The sequence below is a fragment of the Netta rufina genome, assembly GCF_964035555.1.
Source record: "Netta rufina genome assembly, chromosome: 2".
Classification (NCBI taxonomy): Eukaryota; Metazoa; Chordata; class Aves; order Anseriformes; family Anatidae; genus Netta; species Netta rufina.
The window spans coordinates 16,913,306-16,936,344 of NC_140124.1; the positions used below are offsets into that span (position 1 = coordinate 16,913,306).

Genomic DNA, 23,039 nt, shown 5'->3' on the forward strand with positions numbered 1-23,039 from the left:
TTTGAGTTATATCCTCTTTTTACAGTATTTCTGAAGGATAAACAAGAGCAGATTTAAATAAAAGCGAGATTCTAAGAAAATGAATGTCAACCACCAAAACACTTGGACCACAAAAAGAATGTATCTGGAAGGAACGTTTTTTTTCCAGAATATTTTACTGAAAGGCAGTAAAAAGACAAAAACGTTAAATAATCGGATCCCGAAGGTGCTGGATGTAATTTTGAAAGGGGATGTGTGGTGCCTGGAAAGGCAGTGAAATTATGTTTACTGATAAATACTTGAGATGGAGTTTTAGGGAGATAATAGGCATAATAATGATGGGCAACCTATAACTCACAATAACCTTCTTTGCTGGTAGAATATCTTGTAAATCCGTCCTTGTGACGAACAGCAGCACTTAGTCAGACTAAAAATAATAGCAGGACCATGTATCTTGGATCCCGGGAGACTCTTGGTGTTTTTGTAGACAGCAGACAGGAGAAAAAGGCATTTTGTCCTTTTTACCCCAAGTAATCCCAGTGGAAAATTCAACATGTGCTATGAATTGATATCAGCTCGTGCCAGGTTACCTCCCTAAAGAGGGCTGCTGCAAACACTGTTGCTACATTTCTTGGACAGCAGCTTGATGGCCTGTGTGCATGATGGATATTTGCTGCTGCGTGCTACCGTGGAACACTGCGCTACTGTCTGCCCCTCCGAGCCCGCTGCCGAGGTGTGCCACAAAAAACTGGGAGCAGCGATTGCTTTAACCCTACGCAGGGCCCTGGATACCTGCGAATGCAAAACGTTCCCGAAACGTCGCTCTCTGGGGGTGCCTCTGGGAAAGCTGCGCTGGCTTTGTTTTTTGAGGTGTAGCGCTGCAAAACAGAGCGGTTCCTTTTGTCTTGCTGTAGGCTCCTACTGAACACGGGATAAAAAAAATATTAAGCAATATATTAGCAAGAAATATTTAGAGAAACCACGAACCCTTTTTTAATGGACCACCCTATCCAGTTTCTGTTCTTTTAAGGAAGTTTTTCCTATTCATGACTCATTTCACTCTTTGGCTAACATCAAGGGAAATGGAATAACGATTAAGCAAAGGAATGTATGTTTTTTTCTCGTTTTGTCTTTTTTTTTAAAAAAAAAAAAACTTTACGAATTTTCTCTGTAACCTTGTGTAAATACATACGGATATAGAAGCTTGACAACTGTGACAAGGTAAAAAGTACACTGCTAATACTTGCTTCTTAGTAATTTTTAAAAAATGTTCCTTTTGGTTCTACGAGTTAATGTTGTGCTGGGTCCTCCAGACTCCCTATTCAGTTAAAATGACATGCTCCAGGCAGCCAATTACACAGAACTGTTAAGTGAAATTAATGAGATCACCCCTAGATTACACTCTGTGTTTTATTTTCATTTTATAGGTCTGTATGAGCTGCTGGCTGCATTGCCAGCCCAGCTGCAGCCACATGTGGACAGCCAGGAAGACCTGACCTTCCTCTGGGATATGTTTGGTGAAAAAAGCCTTCATTCATTGGTGAAGGTAAACCACATTTAAGTCAGTTTCTCTTTGAGAAGAGCATATGGAAAAATGTTTTGAGCGCCATCTAGTAAACCAGTGATCAAACTTGCTCAGTGAAAACAAAACAGCCTTGTTTTAACTCTGTTTCTGTCAGGGGTGGAAGTTGTTAAATAAGATTCTACCAAAAATACATAGATGATTTCATTTAAGAGTGATGTTTTGGCAGTATAATGCTAATGCAGCAAACATATGTTGTTTGCCCTTGTTTAGAAAAAGAGAGTATGAAATAGTAGCAGGAAATCTGAGCCTTCTTTATGGTCAACATTCAAGACCTGGAGTTTAGCTTAAATAAATAAATGTTCACAGCAAAAATTAGAAGGAATATATTTTCTGAGGTCAAGTATGGCAACAGTTCAGTAGCCACATTAATTTAAAATAATTTCCTTTAACAAAGTCAACTGAAATTCTAGTAAGCTGTTTCTTTTATTGGCTTGCCTCCATTTAAAATTGTTTTGCACATAAATATGTTGGACTAAAGTACGACCTAAAATAAGTTTGGAAGAATACTTGAGTAAAGTGTCCTGCTATGAAAATGAGCAGCAACAAAAAATCAAAGCATGCCATGGGAGTACACAGAGCAACCCCAATAATGTTGAAATTACTTGAAGAAGAAAAATGGGACCAAACAGCTGGTTACAAACGTTCCACTCCTCCAACATGGTAAGTGCGGCTCAGGTCTCTAGTATGGAGCTAATTCGAGCTGTAAGGAAATTCTGAGGTCTCAAAGGAGTCAGTAGGTGGTGGTAACCCATACGATGAATATATCCAGATTGCACATAATTGAGCAGAGTTTGTTACAGTTGTCAGTCATTGCGTGAGAGGAGGCTTAAAACAGAAGCAACTGAGATTATTTTATATAGATTTTAGAAGTAACCTTTTTCCCTTTCTTTCAGCTATCTTATTCCAGGAAAATAAATAAATAAATAAATAAAAATGTTGTACTTGGGCAAAGTTTTCAAATTACCTGCAGAATTACATATGAAAATAAACACAAGTACTGTCTGGTAGCAGATACACAAAAACAAAAAGCAGCAGAACAGTGCTTTTCAATACTCGTTTGCCTAAAGAATTTCATCAAAGTTTCTGAAGCACAGCGATTCCTACACTTCTTACTGCTTGGATTCAGCTGTCTGCTCAGCTTGTTAAGATCACCACTGAAAGGGGAGCACCGGTTATGTTTCAAATATAGGCTGATGGCCGTGTGAATCTAAATTAAATATTAGGTCAGTAGCTAAGTTAGTTTTCTTTCTGGATAGGGAATTAAAGAAGGCTGGCTGAAAATGAGTGTGGATCTGTGAAACATTCAAATTTCAACATTTGCTCTTAATTTTGTATTGAGGCAAAACCAAAACCTTTTAACTCATTCACTTGCTCCCTTTTGCCTATCCCCAAAATAAACAAAGTTAGCATGACTGTAGCTATGACTGTAGCTATTACACTTATCTTGAAAAAGATGGGCTCTCGTACATGCCCTAATATCATGTTGTTTGTTACTGCAGGGTGGATTGGTCTTACTGGATGAGAATTGAATGAAAAAGGTTTCTTGAGGCAGTCGGGAAATTTTGGGGGTCAGTAAGTGGACATTTCATTGCAGTTACAGCAAGAAGCTGTTGAAGTATTCCAACCATCTTATTTATCTTGTAAGTTTTAAGGCCACAAATGAAGTATATATTTAACTCCTAACCTGTGAACAGTTATGGTGAAGTCCTTTTAGGGCTCACACTGTCTTCAAATAGATTTAATTTTTGAAAATGCATCTTTCGCGTTCAGTAGTAGCACTTATTCTTTAATGCACTGTGCTAATTTGACTCAAAAGACAGAGATTTTTAATTACAAGAACTGAGACTGCTACCAGCATCTAGTCTGACTCAGTGTATGGCATGGGCTATGAGACCTCGCCTTTTGATTTCTGTGTTGTTCAGCTACAGAAAATCAGGCATGAAGGCCTTTTAAAAAGGTTATCTAGTTCATACTCCTGCCCTTAGGTTGTATCTGAAACTTATAGTATTTGTTTGACCTCTAACACATTTTAAAAGGATTATCCAGTGTGTTATCAAGTTTCAGAGAAGGCAGTGCATGGCTTTTTGGAATGAAACTAAGAGCAAAAGAGAGAATCTCATCTTCCATAGCTTTTCCCTATTACAAGGCTTCAGAAGTGCCAAACCTTTCTTTCTGGGTTCTGGTATCTTATTTGAAAGGCTGTTTTTCCTAGCAGTAACTTCTTAAAGTCAACCATACTTGCAAAGACAAATGTTTTTAATTCCTTAGGCAGAGAATGATGACAGATATTTCGGAATAAAAAAGAAGCACTAGCTTAGAGCCAAGGATGTTGTGATCCTGGTATCTGTGGGTTTTAAACTTCATAAATAGAAAGAAAATTAGCACTGATATACTACTAATTGGGCACTAGTATTTATCTATTTAAAATAGGCACACAGCTTCATAAAAATTTCAAACTGAACTTCTTACCTTAGTATTTAATAATTGCAAATATTGGAACAGAGCTGTTTTCTAAGTTTTAAAATGGATAATGCGCTCCAAATTACTTGAAATGTTTAAGTATAAAATCAACTTTCTACCGCTTTGTACAGATATTCTGCGTTTTATGGCTATTTAATAGTCACAGTGTTTTCTGCATGGTTGTATGTGATGGCGTATGGTTTGCTACTCTGGTTCTCTTGATATTGAAAAGAAAAATCCTTGCCTCGGGTTTCTCTTCATTCAGTGCTGTTGGATAGAAATCCCTTTGTGAACTTGGATCAGGCTGAGCTGTTCTAAGAAGTCAGAAATGGAAAAGTTGTATTAGATCATCCAGTCCGTTCCCCTGCAAATACTGGATGGTTCCCTACAGTACATTCCTATTGTAGTAAGTAAAACCGGCAAGAACTGATGCAACTGGTCTTGCATTCTTTTTTCTCAATAAAAGAATCTGTTGATTAGATTTTAGTTCGCAAAGTATAGAGAAGAAGGAACCCACAACTATTGTTGACAGTTTGGAAGAGAAAGCTGGCTCTGGATAGTGAATGTTCAAAGTTTGTCTCTGCTTCACTCAATTTATTACTTCCTTGTCTTATTACATAACTCTCTTAAGTTCAACCAAAAATCTTCAACCTTCTCATTACTTTTTATACGGTTGAGATCCCAGTAATTCTGTAGAGATTCATAGAAAAGAACTAAGAAAATATGACTACTAACCTAGCTGAAATTTTGGATAGTACACGTTTACTCTGGTTGTGTTGGTGGTCGTTTTTTTGTGTTTTTGTCTCTCTTTTTTTTTTTAAGAGGAAAAGGTATAAATAAAGATCTGTTCTAACTACTCCTTTAGCTCATTTTCAGAGGAGCTACAAGAGTTTCCATGTGTGTTTGCTTGCTGTTAGTGCACTGGACACATTTTACTGTTTGTCTGCTGAGCTCCAAGATGAAGCTTTTGCTTCCACTGTAGCCTTCAACGTTTCTCGCTGTGGGTGTAATGCTCAAAGACTGAGTAAGTTGAGCTGTTAGGCTGCTACCGACGTACTTTTTAGCCACTTACAGTTTACCAATTGGCTTTGGCCAGCTCAGAGCATGGACAGATCTTTAGCCAGTGCTGTACTTTGCATTATGAAAACAAAGCCACGAGTGGTATTGTTCCTCCCCTTGATAGGGAAGGGATCAGACATCCAACAAGCCAAAAAGGCAGTATGTGGCATTGGAGAAGAATATGGCTACTGCAAAGAGTAAGGAATATTTGGTGAATCTAGTCTGGTTTAATTATGACTGCATAATATTTTGGCAGCTAGCCCTGCAAAACCTTAATTTGTGCTAATTTTCTGTTGGTTTTACCTGGATGTGGCTTGGCTTGAAGTTCTGAGAAATTTTTGGACGTGCTAATGTTTGCCTGTGTCAGTGACTAACACAATGACTAAGAGCTTTTTCTAAGCAATCTAATCTTCAAAATGAGAATAGGCAAGAGTGTTTCCCGATGTAAATTCTTTGGCATGCAAATTCAGTGTGTGATTACATAGCCCAAACTTCACAACTGTGGTGGCTCTCCTGGAGCTCACGGAGGGGTCTTCTGGTGCAGCTTCCCCTGCCCCGTGAGGCGTCAGACGTCCTGCAGCCAGCATCCAGGTACGCACCGCACACATCTTGTGCATTCACCTCCCGTGTCACGAACCTGACTGGTGAATGCTTCTGCCTGGGCATGTCCTCAAGCATCCCCACAACTGCATATCCCTTCCAAAAGAATATAGAGGAAACACTTCTCTCTGTGAATTGTTCTGATGTGTGTGTCAGCTGATTGTTCTGGTCTCTTTGCTCTGAACATTTGGCACGGATGACCCATAGACGGACGGGATGATAGCTGTGTTGGTGACAAAGGATTACAACAGTGGTGATGGACGATAAGGATGGATTAGACAAAGATCTGAGCACGACACGATATGGAGTAACGGCTGGAGATCGCGCTGTCTGCCTGGGATGGAGTTGGCTTTCTTCATGGCAGCCTGGTGACGTTGATGTTGACTGCTTCTGTACTACAAGCTATTGAAATATTTCTTACTCGTAACACAAAATATTTTTTACTCGTAACACGTTATTTACTTTCTGATGACTTTGTTCTTTGTGTGCACTTTCGCTAGCACTAATATTTACACAATCTTCATATTGTTTAGAGCTTATTGTTGGAGCTGTTTCTACAGCTCACAGAACCACTTCTTTTTCTGTTAACTGCTTTGTTGTACGGAGACAGCTGGGTGTGTTTGTGAGGGGCTTTGGTCGCTTTTATCTTTGCACCTGGGAAGGGAATGGTGAGAGGGATTTCTGATTTCAGGGCAGACATAAACGGGTACCTCGGGAGGAGCTCAGAGGAGCTGCCTTATCCAAGAGCAGCACGCCTGGAAAAGGCGCTGAAAGTGTGGGTCAGTGAGTGGGGCTGGAGATTGGCAGGCTCCAGCCACCCAGCCTTAAATCAAACGGAGCGGATTGTGGTTGCAGGGGAGAGTGTTGTGGAGCTGGAGAGATGGACAGACCACCTTGGAGTGGGTGGAGTTATTGCAACTGATAGCTCGTTCACTGAAATGGCTCTTTGGTACTCAGAGTCCTTCAGGTTCCTTGCTGCAGAGTTCTCAATCATATTTATTTTTCAAAAGCTGTACCTCCCAGGTACAGGGAATAGGCTGGAGTTGTGTAAATTCACGGGGAGCTCTTGAAGTGCTGTTTGCTTTGGAGATGGGGGAAAAAATGAAGGAAAAGGCGGTGTGAGTAAGCATTTACCACCTGGCCATCTGGAGAAGGAGGTGGGAGGGTGGTGCTTGGCAGCTGGGAACAATTCATGGCCAATGAAAAATAATTGTTCTTCATGCTCTAGAGGAGCGGGCAAGCTTGCTTCTTACGTTATAGTTTACATCTCTCAGTCAGAGCAGGCATGCAAAGCCTACCCAAGGCCAGAGTTAGGAACAAAGCTCTCGCTCTCGTCATGCAGACTGGCCAAACAACGTGCAGATGTGGGCAGCTGGGCATGTTTAAAAGAAGGAGGAAGGAATTTACTGTAGTTGGGCTCATGAATATTGATGCACTCGGTCATAGGGGGCAGTTCTTTGTTGTTCAAATTCAGACCATCTTTGGGTTGCATGCGTGGACTCTACGTGGAGGAGTGGTGGCATTTCGGTGCTCTTCTCACCCAAAGCATTCGTAGCTAATGGTCTAATTTGTACACCGAAATACAAGCTTGCTCGTAGGCTTCCTGCTTATTTAAAGATGAAAAGTGTTGAAAAAAACAATACTCTGTAAGAAAGCCTGATGCTGTCTAACAACCGTTAGCAATGATATTTGGAGTAACTACCCCCGAAGCATTGCTTTTTGGATGGAAGCATCGTTTTGCTTCCATCCAAATTATTGCGTTCAAGAAAGTGTAATGCAAGGTGTTACTCCATATGAAACGGCGTGTGAATTTCGAGTGTTACTTTTGAAGCCAAAGTGATTTTTGGAGACTTGCTCAATAGCCAGCAACTGAAATCTGCAAGTGGAGAGATCGCTCTTAGCTGGAGGCAGTCAGCTGCCTTTAAACTTAATTTCCATGGGAACAGTGATCAGATTAATCAAAATAAGGTAATTGAAGTTTTATAGAAAATACTATGGGATCTTTACTTTATTCAGACTGATACTGTTGCCATGGAAAATGTAAGGAAAAGCTAGCCAGCAGCCAGGCACCGACCAAATGCTTCTAATGCTTCTGTTGTTGAGATGGAGAGTTTCTGGCTGAAGTGCGTGCGCTGACCCCCTTCACTTGTCTGAGCACTTGTATGAAAATGTAGGACATCAGGTAGTAACGGAGCAAAAGGAACAGAAATAAAAATGGGTTCCTGCTTTAAATCCTAGCTAAAACCCCAAAGTGTCCACATACTGTAACATGTAACGGTCTTAGTGTTTCTTCTCTGATGAAAGATGATGGTGTTTTGCCTTGTGTGTTTTTATGTTTTATTTTGTACTTCCTGGTAGAAATTTAACTGGATAGAATCATGGAATGGTTTGGGTTGAAAGAGACCTTAAAGCCCACCCAGTCCCAACCCCCTGCCATGGGCAGGGACACCTCCCACCAGACCAGGTTGCCCAAAGCCCCATCCAGCCTGGCCTTGAGCACCTCCAGGGATGGGACATCTTCCAGGATGGGCTGTCTCGTACTAACTTTTCTCAGAAGTTTTGACTTCCGGTATCCCCAGCATCTTGCAGCTTCTACATCAGAGCTGCTAATGTGTTTAATAATAGAGACTTACATGTTTTCATCTAGGTTTTTATAAGGAAGTCCTGCTCCTGTCACCATCTCCTCCTTTCAGCCCACTTTGTTCATAACAAAAAATTCCAAGATCAGTTTCCAAAGCAGCAATTACACAGGCTTGTTGACAGTTTAGTCTCATAAGAGCTGGAGAAGCTGGGCTAGGTAAAAGTTTCTGCAGGTACGGTATACCAACAAGCTTTTGAAATGAAAAATAAAACAGATAAGCTTATTAATTCAGAGGTGTGAAATGTTGGTCTATGACTGCTTCTTGAAACTTGTGAATTAATCAGTGCTTTGGAATGTGAAAACACTTTGGTTTAGGTTAAACTCCAGACGGAGGCATTTTTTGGATCAGCAGTAATTGATTTAAAGTTTCTGCTGGGAAACCTCCAAAGAGTAGCAGAAATCCAGCCAAAATGTCCTGGACATTGAGAAGGAAGATCTAAATCCTTCTAAGAAAATAGTCTGTAATTTCATTGTTGCAGAGGGTGTGATATACCAGCCTGGTGACAAAACTTCTGCAGCAGGCCAAAGGGAAGTTTGAGAACCCAAATCCATGCTCATACCCAGATTTTTCTTGTCTTACAGAGCTCGTGCAGTATTTATTTAACCAAAGTGATACATTTTTTGTGTATGATACTGAGGCCAATCAAAGGTCCCGTAAGCTGCTCAGTAGTCTGATAAATCCAAGACATCCAAGGATAATGTCATTTTAAACTGTTTTTCTCCAGTGTTCTTTTCCTGTGGACCAGCAGTCATTTTTGTGGCAGATGAAAAAAATTATGTTCTGTAGGAGAACATGTGAGGGTGTGTTTCATTTTTTTTTCCTTTTGTTACTGTCTTGGGCTATTTTTCTTTTAAGAACAGAGAGTTTTAACTACCCAAGCAAGCCTCTGCAGTGTAAAAACAAATGTTTTAAGAAGGATGGGATGCGATAGCTGTAGAATCTTTTTGAAACATGGAAATGGATACAATAAGATTTAATAAAAATGTTTAAAAATAAGATTTAGTAAAAATCCCTGTGTTTGTTATCAGCGTGTTTCATTACTGCTTAGGTTAACTTTCCATCTTTGTAAGCCTTGATTTTATCCTCTCTTCAGATAATCCTCTTGAAGTTAATTTGTAGTGCTCAGCAATACGTGCTATTACACATATTCTCACTGTCTTCCTTTGTATGAAATCCATGCGTACACACACAGTTTTTGCTCATCTTTCCTTTTTCTGTTTCCCATTACTTTTCTTTCTTCTGTGCCTTCTTAAGCCCTTTTTTAAGCGGTTCTCTTAACCATGTGTTGCTTCTCTAGTAGCTGCTCCTGTGCATCTTTGTAGCATCCAGTCCTCTCCTTGCAGGTGCGGTGATGTCAGTGGAAATTCTCCTCAAACATAACTCGTGGGAAGTTGAGACCATGGCATGGGAGCTCCCCAGGCTGGTGCTGTCCACCTGGTGTGCAGATGCTGCAGAGCAGCCAGTAGGGTGCTGCAGAAAAGGGATTTAAAAGCATGAAAGACGTAATGCTTACTTGTCTGTGTAATTCAAGGATGAGTAATTTAGAAAGAGCAGTTAACACAAGTTGACTACGCCTTCAGTGCACTGGCAAAACTCAGATGTGCAGATTGACTTTGACGTAGCAGCTTCAGCTTGGTGACACGTTCCGTTTCCACGCTGCAGAGAGGGGTGTCTTGTGCTTGCTTGCTCCAGATGAACTGCTATAAGGTATGCACGGCACAAAAATCGGATTGCCCATACTTTCCCTATTCCTACAATGACAATTTTAAAAACATTGAATTGTCTAAAGCTAGAGCTGTCTTGAATTTGTTTTCAAAGAGCACTGGTGCCTCAGCGGGCAATTTAGCCTTGCACACACTTACATTATGTTCCTATATTTTGCAGCTGTCTTCCCGCTGATCCACTTTTCTTAGCTAAGACCAAGTTTTTCCTCAGGGTGCCCTCTCCTGTATATCTGCAGGCTTCTACTTCCCATCTACTCAATGATTAGATTGGATTAATTCCTTGTCTGTTAGGGAAGTTAAGACAGTGAGAGTATAAAAGATATAGATAACATATTTAATCCTTGGTATTCTGTCAGTGCTGGAGTTGGAAGATGTTAGGGAAGTTGCCAAATGCAGCAGACCCCAGGACTTGAGGAATCTGTCTCAGCTGCAGAAGATGAAGAGGTTTCTCAGTCCCAGTCCGATGGAGATGGCCTCTGCTGTTCCCTTTTGTGGGTCACACCAGTGCTGGGGCTGGGTGCCTCTTCTGGGTGCAGAGCTGGCCACAGCAGCTACCGCAGAGCAGTGCCTGTACCTACATCAATGCCAACAGCTCTCATAAAAAAAAAAAAAAGCCACGGTGCTTTACCCAGCCGATGGTTCAGACTGTGAGCTCTTTGAGATGCGGGTCTCCTCGCACTGGCTGGTCCAGCTTAAAGTTTGTTAGCAAAGTACACACACAAGCATGCAGTTACCTGTGCACATGATTAAATTCATTAATCACAGAATCACAGAAAGGTTTGGGTTGGAAGGGACCTGAAAGCCCATCCAGTTCTACCCCCTGCCACGGGCAGGGACACCTCCCACCAGCCCAGGTTGCCCAAAGCCCCATCCAGCCTGGCCTTGAACACCTCCAGGGATGGGGCATCCACAGCTTCTCAGGGCAGCCTGGGCCAGGGCCTCACCACCATCACAGTAAAGAATGTCTTCCTAATATCTTCTCTATAGCTACCTTTTCTTTTAGTTTAAAGCCATTACTCCTTGCCCTATCACTCCACCCCCAGCAACAAGTCCCTTCCCAGCTCTTCTGTAGCCCCCTTTAGGTACTGGCAGGCCGCTGTAAGGTCTCTCTGGAGCCTTCTCTTCTCCAGGCTGAACAACCCCAGCTCCCTCAGCCTGTCCGTGTAGGAGAGGTGCTCCAGCCCTCTGATCATCCTCGTGGCCCTCCTCTGGACCTGAAGACAGTACTGGAGGTGTGATCTCTCCAGAGCCGAGTATAGAGGGGCAATCACCTCCCTGGTCCAGCTGGCCACTCTATTTCTAATGCAGGCCAGGATGCCATTGGCCTTCTTGCCTACCTGGGCACACTGTTGGCTCATGGTATTGATGGCAATGTTATTGATGCAAGGGAATAAAATCAGAGAATATAATCAATAAAATAAACCATTCTAACTACAGAATACTAGTTCATGTTCTTAATTCCTTTATCCTTACTTTCACTCACTCTGCTAGCTGCATGAGTACACCTCTGATGCATCCACTGGTCAGCAAAGATACATTTTGTGCTTCAAAGCTGTTTCTTTCAGAGAGTGTTATGGCGACTATGTGCACTTCCTTCAATTTTGGGTTGGTTTTCCTCTTATTTCCCTCCTGCTGCCTTTCCCCATCTCCCTGTTTCATAGCTCTGTAACATGAAGGCATTGCCTGGGAGCCACTGATTCTTCTCTGCCCCAGTGGCTCAGGCACAATGTGACTCTCCATGACAAATAGTGGTATTTATTGAGTGGTAGGGATGCTGGGGGGTCAGACATTCTTATTGTGTCCATTGGACAACAAGTCTGTATTGTCTCCCTGCCTCTTCCAAACTTTTCCTGTTGTCTTCTGCTAGAAGTCACAGTAAGCACAAGGTGAAGTGACAAGTGGTGTCCATACACAAATGTGACTTCGCCTCAATTATACTGAAGTTAAAGGGTTAAAAAAAGAAAAAAAAAACAAACTGCCAGCTGTAAATGCTAGCGATTAAATATAGGATAGCTTCCCATTTACTGCTTTACATTTACTATGGATATCATCTTCATAAAGTATCTTGAATTTTAATCCACTTAGCAGATTGGGTTTCATGGAAAACAGCAGTTATTGCTGAGATTTAGGGATTAAATAATCTGGTAATGACACTACAGACATACACGGCTTTAATCAGGATCAAACCATAAGTCGGTACAATTTGGAATTTCCACATTTCAAAGATTCTAGGAAGAAAGTAACCCATGATTGTAATCATCTTAATCTGGCAGCTGAAACACTAAGCTGGCCATATTGAAGTTTGGTATATCATTAATGGCTAACTACAAATCATACCGTAGCACATGCCAAGCAGCAAAATATTTGTAGTTGTATGCTTGTGCTCTTTCATCTCCAAACATCCGCTTTCTACCAATTTCTGACTAACTCTAACTAATAATCTGCCCAAGTTTTACTATTATTATTGCCTTCTCCCAAAGGGGAAGCGATCTTTTGTTCTTTCCTTGTTGTGTATCAGGTAACCACTGTGGAAGACCTATGGCTTGATTGCATCTCTTGCCCAATTCTGCACTCTCTGTTTTCTGAGTATGTGTATTGGTCTGTTAATTTAGAAGTGGATCATTTTATATTTACTCTTTTACTGCTAAATGAATTTTTAATCTATGACAGATCTTTAATTCCCTTTATGTTCTGTGCATCTATTCTCCTTTTGTTATTCTTGTTAACACTTTCAGAACCATTCTGTCGTGCCTTCTCCATGGGAATGTCGTGCTGGTTTTTTCTTATTTCATTTTTTCCACTGATTTCCCAAACTTTTAAGAATATTGTTAAGAGCAGCCTCTTGTTCTCAGTCTCGCTGAAACTCTTCATCCAAAGATGGATACACATAAAGGGTGCTTCTCTGTATTCCAGTTGAGCTGGGGCACTTCAGCTGAGTTTAGGTGGATAAATATTTGTGATTTCTTAATTTCTTAAGTGAAAAAAAAACAAACAATTTTTCGAGTAATATAGAAGGAAATGTTATTTTTCCTTCTGTTGATGTTAAAACTCATCCGTGGCATAAAATTGTGAAAAATGTTACCTGATTTTGTGATACTTCTTCCTGATATTACTAAAACTTCTATTTATTTCTAGCGGTGCATGTCCAAATGCAATATAAATCAGGCTAAGTCGTGCTGGCTGGTGCTTTGGGTGAATCTTACTTGAAATAAATGGGGCCAGGGCTGGGAGTTCCCAGCTGGAAGCTGTCAGGAAATCTCTTGGCATCCCAGTAGTTGATACTTTTGTATCACAGGTCTTTATTTTCATAGATCCTGATTTCTTGTAGAATAAAATTTCTGATCTTGTAGTTTTGTAATCACTATATTCTATTTTAAAACAGTAGCAGCTAGTAGGAGCTCTGTTATTTTTGTTCCTGTCGCCTCCTCCGTCATTAGGCAATTCCTGCTGTGAATCTACCTGCTTTCCGAAAGTTAAAGCTATAGCAAGGCTGTAATTTTGTACACCTGTACAAATACATTTGTGTTACTCCTTCTGATATAAAAAGAAATGAATGTTTGCTTTGATTTGAAGGCTCTGTTAAAATCAGTTTGCATGTTTGGATGGTTTGGTGCAAAAACCTGAAGTGAAGTGACTTGAAAAGCTGAGGAGAAGAATCTCTCCTAAATTATTGAACTTTTTTTTTCAGTATTTTGTCATTATTTTTCACATTCTTCGTTACCCTAAAACACACATTCCATTTCACTGTTGCTGTTTCTTTGTCCTTTGCAGGAAGGTTTGAGGGAATAGTAGTATCCATCACCACTACTTCATTATCTGGTTGTACTTATTTGGGACATTCTATTCTTGACACAACTCTCAATCCTTTTAAATAAAATTCAGAGACTGCCTTCATCTTTATTTTTATTATAAAGATATATATACTATAAAGATATATATATATATAGTACTGTGTTCAGTTTCAGTTTTGGGCCCCTCGCTACAAGAAGGACATCGAGGTGCTTGAGCGGGTGCAGAGAAGGGCGACGAAGCTGGTGAGGGGCCTGGAGAACAAGTCCTACGAGGAGCGGCTGAGGGAGCTGGGCTTGTTCAGCCTGGAGAAGAGGAGGCTCAGGGGTGACCTTATCGCTCTCTATAGGTACCTCAAGGGAGGCTGTAGCGAGGTGGGGGTTGGTCTGTTCTCCCACGTGCCTGGTGACAGGACGAGGGGGAATGGGCTTAAGTTGAGCCAGGGGAGTTTTAGGTTAGATGTTAGGAAGAACTTCTTCACTGAGAGGGTTGTTAGACATTGGAACAGGCTGCCCAGGGAAGTGGTGGAGTCACCATCCCTGGAAGTCTTCAAAAGACATTTAGATGTAGAGCTTAGGGAAATGGTTTAGTGGGGACTGTTAGCGTTAGGTTGGAGGTTGGACTCGATGACCTTGAGGTCTCTTCCAACCTAGAAAATTCTGTGATTCTGTGATATATTTATTAACTTTTATTATAACTCTTGTTTGGTTTTGTTTGTATTAATTCATTTATTAGAATATCTTTATTTTTATTTCTGTTTATTTTAAATAAATTAATTGTATCCTGACACCTGGGTGTGCTGTGCAGTCACCTTCATCTTCTCTTCTTAGATTCAGTGACTGGTAACATCCTCACTAGAAATCTTCCATTGCTGGTTTATATTGATCTTAATTTTTTTCTGCATATCTATATATTTACCTCATATATTTTTTTTTTTCTGAATTTTTACTACATTTACTATTATTCTCAGAAACAAAAATAAAACTTACACGTAACACCACATGTAGTAGGGACAGTAAGGACAGAACAGTAGGGACAGTAAGGACAGTAAGAACAGAAGACCATCCTTTACTAACCAGTATAGTGTTTTGTTTTGTTTTCTTGTTGTTTTTTCTAGTCTTCCTTCCTTCCTTCCTTGGATTTCAGCAAGGATGTGCCCCTCATTGTCCAAGTTCCACTTGATTTGTTGTGATCGGTTTGGAAAATTGTTAACTGTCAATTACTTTTATTTTAAAAACAAATTAAAATAGGAATGTAGATCATTGCCTTGTAGGCACTCTTTGTTATTTTCATGGCCAGGGTTTAAGCAAGAGCATTTAAGCAAGTGCTTAAACTAATTCTTGTGACTTCTCCTAGTACTCTTAAGCACATGCTTACTTTAGTGATATGGTTTTATTTTCTATTTTGTGTTGTTTTATTTATTTAACCTGAATGGTAGGCAGGCACAGAGAGAAGGGAGCAGTAAGACCTGCAGCTAGCTTGCCTGTTGGCCACTGATAGATTCTGCCTGGCCTTTCGCAGTGTTGCATTTAAGCACCCTCACACGCTGCTGCCTTGGTTTTTGAGGCTTGCTTGTAGACAGTTGTTGCATAGGGGACTTCTAAGGGTAGCTTTTGCATTTGAAATTCTCCAGCATAATGAAGTTGCACAACTTAAGTCCCCCCAGCTTCTAATGTAAAACTGACAAGAAAATCATTTTTTTTCAAATTTTTGTTCATTTTGAAAAATAGCCATGAACATGGTTAGCTCTGAGTATCAGTTTTTAGTGTAGGGAACTTCTTTTAAATGAATTACTTGGAATTTTTCACAAGTATTTCATCTCTAATTATTAGCATTTTGCATTGGGTTTGTGGCACTTTGATCCGATTTTATCAAAACTTGTGTTTATGACATAATTATGCTCTGATGATGAAGGCCTTTTCATTCTTTAAATGAAAGTGTTATTTTCATTGTTTGCATGCTTCAGAGTAGCTTTTTCTCAATAAAAATCTACCAATCTTTAACTATGTGATAGGGGAACAGATGAGTCAAAGTAGAAAACAGTAATGAAATAGTACTTGTGTTTTGCATGTCTAGGAGGGTCTAAAAGTTTGTTGTTCTTTTCCCCCATGAGTAGATTTCCATGTGTATGTACATGCAGCTTTCAGTGTCGGTACTTTTCTTAAAATGTAATTTGTAGTGGAGTAATATAATGCTATGAATTAAAATGAGACAGTTTTTAAAAAAACCTGAATTTCATTAATTATTTGACCTGTACTGTATCATAACATGTTGCAGAAAATGTAGGAAAACCTGAACAGTGAGCTGCGTACTTCTCCCATCGCATAAATTGTACCGACCCCACTAGATGGTGCTAATTGATAAATATATGTGTGTGTATATTTAATTTTATCTCAGAGGATATGTGTCCCTATCTCTGATTAAAGTTTGCTGAGTTTTGAATAGCTCAGTTCTGCATCATGAACCATACAGAAGCAATCTTCGCAATAATGTTAGGAATTTGGGCAACCTGAATGGAATTGGAGCTAGGACTAACTCGCATTGACTACAGGACTGTAAGGATGTGTTTACTACTAAGCAGGAATAAACTGAACTATTTGTTATTTAAATGTAGCACGCTCTGCCTGAAGAGTGAAAGAGAAAAAGCACAAGCCTGTGCCAAGGTTTTGCAGTCTGCACACAGAGAATCCTGTTTGTCTGCTTTCTTTAAGTAATATTCAGTCGGCGTTTCTGTAAAACCTTAGATATACAGACAGTGGAGTAAAAAAATCTGTCAGACAATGAGAAGAGCAGTTTAGCTTTCATTGATGTTAGAAATCTGTTCATTTGCTAAGCATGGTTAAGAAAGTTTTCCTTTAGGTTCATATTGTTAAGAGAACAGTGGGGATCGCTTGCTTTTGGAAAAATGGCTGGAAATTAGCTTCTGTGTAATGATGCAAAAGTAACTACCTCAGTTCAAATTTGTGATGAATGCTTGAAAAAGTAGCATTGGGAGAATTGAAGATTACAAAAACAAATTGTTTACAAGTAAAATGTACTTTGGGGCAAATGAGAACCTCTTAGTGTTTGTATAACCTTCTTGATTTCTGAAGGAAAGGACAAGGCGTATATGAAGAGAAATATTCTATCTAGGCACGTACTTCTTTTGGTTTTAGCATCTGACTGAAATCCCGAACTTCTCTTTCAAGTCCATTACCAGTGATATTGAGACTACCTGCTCTTCTTGTGCAGTACTTCTCCCCATTCTTAGCAGTCTTTCATCAACAATTCTCAGCTTTCAGTTTAATCTCTCTTTAAAGCTTCTTCATCTGCAATTATTTGACAAAGCAGGACCATACAGTCGTTCATTTAAAACACTTCGTGGTAGCTTCTTTATTTGAAAATGTCTGTTTCTTTTGATTTTTTTTCTTTTGTTTTAAGCACTGTCTCCATATTCTTGGCATGTTACCTCTTCTGTCCTCGCTCTGACTCTGAGAGTAATTTAACAAGAATTGGTATTAACATTGGCTCAGGACGTATAGTAAATTTCTGTTCAAATTCACTTGATGTCTCTTTGCTAATTAACATACCAACATAAAGCAGTGGGAAATAATGGAATATTGTTTTTATTTTCTTTCAATTTGCTGAATTAGATAATCAAATTTGATGGCATATCATGAAATGTTCAGGATTGCAGTTTTCCTAATTGTCTTTCAGAAGTAAGATGACAATTGTTGCTGGTATGTTTTGTGCTTAGAAGGACTTCAGCTCCTGATAGCATACAAAAGACAGTCAGTTAGCTGTTGATGTCATCTTTTTGTTCTTTACTTTCTAGCTGCATCCAGTGTGTTTCGTTCCCTTCTCAGTTCATGTTAAGTAGTATAATTATTTCTCTTTTTTAAAAGGTTTTTGCTTTGAAATATGCAAATCTGATATTCAAATTCAAGAACGATTATGTTATTCTGTAGTAAAGAAAGCAGACTACAGAAAAGAAAAAAAAATCCTTCTCTCAAATTTATTAAGATCTTGAATTGTAAAGTACCATAGCAAAAGTTTTGCCCTTTGGGCTATATAAGAATGGTAATACTGTTCTGTGAACAGTATTGAGAACAGTATCACAGAACTGGTAATAAGTTCTGTGATAATACTATACTTGAGCCATTAAAAAAAGTTTGTGATAAGTCTTAAAAAAAAAAGAGAGGAAAAAAACAAAACAAAACAAAACACGTTTTTTAAAATCTGTCAGATACTAAGACTTGACTTCATTTCTGATGTTTTAGATCAATTCTTTCTATTATTTCTTACACATAATAATTCTAATTAATTAGGTATACGTCATGCAAGTCTTTGTTAGTCAACTGATACCTAAAAAAGAAGTGAACAAGACTATTTAAGTGTGAAAAAAATAGAAGATTTTTTTTTTTAAAGAGAGGAAAAAAGTTGATTGTTATAATATGGGATTGAAATATTGTAGACGTATGTATATATATTCTGATCAGTCTAAGTTCAGTGTCTTGAATAAGATAAGGTTTTCCTCAACTTTTGTATTTAGAATTACTGTAGAAACATCAGCTCTTTGATTGTTGCAGCAGGGGTTATTCCATGTGTGTTTAATTACTTTCAGTGCAATTTTACTGAGTATTGTTTCTCATAACTGAAGGGCTTCAGTGTGAGTTGCAATCTTTCTTGCTTGCATGAAGTAAAATTGTATCTAAAAATTAACTTAGAAGGATATGTTTTTTATATGACAGTTAGGTCAGGAAAATGCTGTAGCTTGTTACACTATTCATCTCACTGTCAGAAGTTGGAAGGTGAAAAGAAAAATAAGGTTATCAATTATTATCTTTTTCGCATTAGAAGTCATTTTAGAACATCTAAGAACATTTTGTGTCCATGATTAGTCATAGAATTATAGAGTATCCCACAAGGGACCCACAAGGATCATCGAGCCCAGCTCCTGGCTCCACACAGGACCACCCCAAAACCAGCCCCTCTGTCTGAGAGCGTTGTCCAAACACTTCTTGAGCTCCAGCAGCTCGGTGCTGTGACCACTGCCCTGGGCAGCCTGTCCCAGTGCCCAACCACCCTCTGGGTGCAGACCCTTTCCCTAACCCCCATCCTGACCCTCCCCTGTCCCAGCTCCATGCAGCTCCTTCGGGTCCTGTCACTGTCCCCAGAGAGCAGAGCTCAGCGCCTGCCCCTCTGCTCCCCTCGTGAGGGAGCTGCAGGCCGCCATGAGGCCTCCCCTCAGCCTGCTCTGCTCGGGGCTGAGCAAACCGAGGCCCCTCACATGTCTTCCCCTCTAGCTCCTTTGCCATCTTTGTAGCCCTCCCGTGGAGGCTCTCTGCCAGCTTTATGCCCTCCCTGGTGCACCCCAGGGCACATGGCTGGCACAGCCCCCAGGCCCCTTTCCGCGGGGCTGCTCTCCAGCCTCTTGCCCCCAGCCTGTGCGTACAGCCGGGGTTGCCCCTTGCCAGGTGCAGAATCCGGCGCTCGCTCTTGTTAAATTTCATGAGGCTGGAGATCGCCCAGCCCTCTAATCTGTCAAGATCTCTCTGCAAGGCCTCTCTACCCTCAAGGGAGTTGAAAGCTCCACCTAAGTCCTTGTCTTCCCTTTAATGAGGAAATTGATGCTTAGTTTCTTTATCAGTGTGCTCTGAAATCTTTGGAGAAAAAATGGTGTCATAATCGTGACTCTTATTACCACTGTAAATTGCAGTCTTTGTATGACTTTGAGAGTTCTGTTATGTAGGTGATCAATTTGCGATGTCTGTAGTGCTGCACACAAGTATTTCCTTGGGTCACCAGTACAGCATAAATGCAGATCTTTATGCAAAGAGAGAGGAAATTTGTTTTTGGTCAAAGATATGGTCTGTTGTTCTGTGAATGATGAATCCTTACCATTGTCTTCATGAAAGGAAGAGTTAGAAATAAAAACACTGATGTTAACCAACCCCAAAATCTGTTTCTTTTCAATCTGAAGCTTTCATTCAAAAAGTAGTGTTTATTGAAGTAGTAATACTTAAATAAAAGTGTTTTATTAATTGGAGAGTGGGCAAAGAGTGCCACTGATGGACAGTATATAGACAGAAGGGTGAAGAGACATAAAGTGGAAAGGGCCGTTTATGAGTTGGAGGCCTAACCAAGTTCAGTATTGCTTTTCTGAAGCTTTTCCTGAAACTTACACCAAATTTCATGTGGTTTTATAGGGCAGTGTGTGCTTTTCAGAAAAGAATCGGTATACTTTTAACATATTCAAATGGGGACTTGCTGAGCTTATTTTTCAGATTTATGAAGGGTAGTGCATTAAAATTGTAGGGTTTTTTCAACATCCATTTGAACATCTGTTTGAAGGCTGCTTGTTTCAAAGAATAAAAAGTTCGATGTTCTTGTTTGTTCTCTTTTTTTAATGATAAAAATAAATTTCTGTTTGAGAACTTCATGTCCTTAGTTCACACAAGAGAGTTGCTTCATTCCAATTTGGAATTGTTCTGATGCTCCTTCCTTTAGAAACAGGGTTAAAAGTGCAGAAAAACAATTTTGGAAATACTGTATACGGTAGCCATGTAAGCTGTTTGGCTCTAACGGGGCAGGAAAATTTATTTTGGAGCAAGCGCAACTTGTTTGGCTTTGGTCTGAACTTCCTCTGTCTATCTAGGGACCCTCTTCCTATAAGCAAAGTCATCAAAACCTTTTCTTATTACTGAAAAAAAAAAGCGTGTTTGAATGAAGTCTGTGAAATCTCATATAATAGCAGCTTTATTTTATTGTATAAGGAACAATGAATTCAAAGTGAAAAGTGTTTCTTACAGAAAAATAAACATTTTAAGAAACTCTGCAAGGAATAAGTGGGGTTGTAGCCAGTATTTAATCTGTTCTGCTTGACATTGCAAAAATAAAATAGCTAATGTATTAGTTTTATTAACACATGCTTTCATATTCATTCAGACCAGAATTTTCCTATTCTGGTTCTTTATCTTTTTTTTTTTTTTTTTTTTTTTTTTTTTTGTGATATGGGATATACGAGACAAACTTTAGAGGTATTAAAATACATGTGTGTGTGTGTATGCAAAACACTAGCTTTTGAAAATCAAGGAAGGAAAAGGGCAGCACTCCACAAGATACTCTATGAAGGGGTTAAAGTCACAAAGATGTTACAGTACTCCTTTTGTAAATGCCAATGAATAATGAAATGAAAATTGCATATAATTACCATTTTTATCTTTATCCTTATAGTAGTTTTAGCATCCTACTTGAATTACAGTGATCAGCCTTATGAAAACTAGATGACATACTCATGATTATCAATAGTTAAGAAAAAAAGCTACTAACTGGTCTTGGGTGGGTTGCAAACTATATGTGAAGCAGCAGCATGAAAGGTAGATGCCGCATAGGGAAGTAGAAATAGGAGACATAAGAATTATTCCTTTTTCTCTATTCAAGATTAGATATGGCCAGTAATTAAGTAGAATATAGAAATTTCAGAAGAGAATAGTTGAAATGATCACTGGTCTGCAACCAGGTATGAACCCCTAGGGGAGACTGAAAGACTTTAGGTCTAGCTTAGAAATGACTGGAAATGTATCTACATTTTTCTGTTGAAGACAAAGAAGTTTGATTTTTTTTGATCAAAAAGACAAAGCAGATAATTTGTTCTCCCGGACAAAGTGAAAAGTTTAGAAATCAATTTACAGCAAAATAAAAAGAAGCTAGACATTAGGAAAATGTTTCTAATCATAAGTGCAGTTAAGATCTTTCAGAGCGGGCATTGCTAGCAAACATTAAGCAGTTAAGTACAATTGATTTTTCTTCAAGTAGTTGGGTGAACTTTTATGACCCCTCGAAGCTCCCTGTGGCCCTGCTTTGTATTAGAGAACATGCTCTGTAGGATGGAGAGAGGACCGATCCTTACCGAACATCTAGGTCCTGCTGTATGTCTCACTGCATGAATGAACTGCACAGCACTCTGTTTATAGGGTGTGTGACTATAGTTTTATATACACCACAACCTGCCCACGTGTTTTTTCTCCAATTAAAATTGTCTTGATTAGGAACAGCACTAAAAAAAGGAAGGAAACTATTACAGGCAGTACTCCCGTGAATTAACAGGAGCTTCAGCACAGCGTACCAAGATGTAGACATCAACCTGTCCGATGCAAGGCTGCTGCTCCTGTGCCTGTAGGATAACCAGAAGGGGTGGGAGCCAGGTTTAGGGGCACTCCCCTGCAGGAGCTAGACCCAAATACTTGCCTCTTGAGCAATAATTTGATTGTGCATATTACAGTGACTCGTGCTCAGATGCCCCGGCTGTTCTGTGTGGGGTACTTGCTCTGCTCACACCCCTGAGGGGCTACCACAAAGGACTGCTGGCAGAATACAGTTTCTCTTACTGGAAGTGCTTTGTATTGCTAGAAATCTACAGAACTTACCTTTGGTTACCTAGCTGTGGGCAAAGAAAGAGTTGGGTGAGGTGTTGCCACTGTGTATATGGCCTCTGTCACCTTCTGAAATTGTTCTGTTCAATTTCTGGATGTGCATATAGAGAGGTTACATTAGTCAAATTTCCATATTAAACTAAAGTTTAGGATACATCTGTTCATTTCTTCCTGATTAATGTGTCTGCACTTCATCAGCTACCCCAACATGTTCCATAGCACCCAAACAAATGTAAATTTGTGGCACGCTGTTTTCAAGGTACTTACTTGGTCTTGCTTTTAACCACACACTAAGTAAGGAAATGCTACCTTGCCATTCACAAATAGAGAATAGACAGACTGACATTCTTTCAGGAATGTGGTAGTGAAGAGGAATTTGGTTGCTCACCACCTTATAACAGTCTCATACCCCAGACTTTGACTTTAAAAGGACTACATCTGGACTAGATACTACTGATGAATTTATGTGTCACTGATCCCACACCTAACTGCGTTCACACCTTTTCTTTCTTGTCTGTTCTTGTCTCTTCTCAAAATGGCCAATATAAACAACCTCACCACTTCTCCCTTTCAGATTTTTTTTTTCTGCATTTAATCCATACTGACAGGCGTACAGTTGCTTGCTTACAGTGTGCTTTCCAGACTGGGAAAACAACACTAGCTGTTGTTCTGAAGTGTTCCCAATGAATGTCTCTTAATGTTGATAGCTCTTAATCTCATGGCTTGTGAGCAAAGGAGGTGGTGTACTGCATAAGGGATGTATTTAATAATTTACTTTTGTGTTCCT

General features: G+C 39.7%; 1 protein-coding gene across 2 annotated transcripts in view; it reads left to right on the plus strand.

Moving 5' to 3' along the window:
* MPP7 (MAGUK p55 scaffold protein 7) overlaps positions 1-23,039 on the plus strand; it is a 148,108-nt gene that overhangs the window by 53,251 nt on the left and 71,818 nt on the right. For both annotated transcript variants that reach the window (XM_084282410.1, XM_084282409.1), the window contains one exon: positions 1,407-1,525. In XM_084282410.1, coding sequence (XP_084138536.1) covers positions 1,407-1,525 — 119 coding nt within the window. The remainder of the gene's footprint in view (positions 1-1,406; positions 1,526-23,039) is intronic.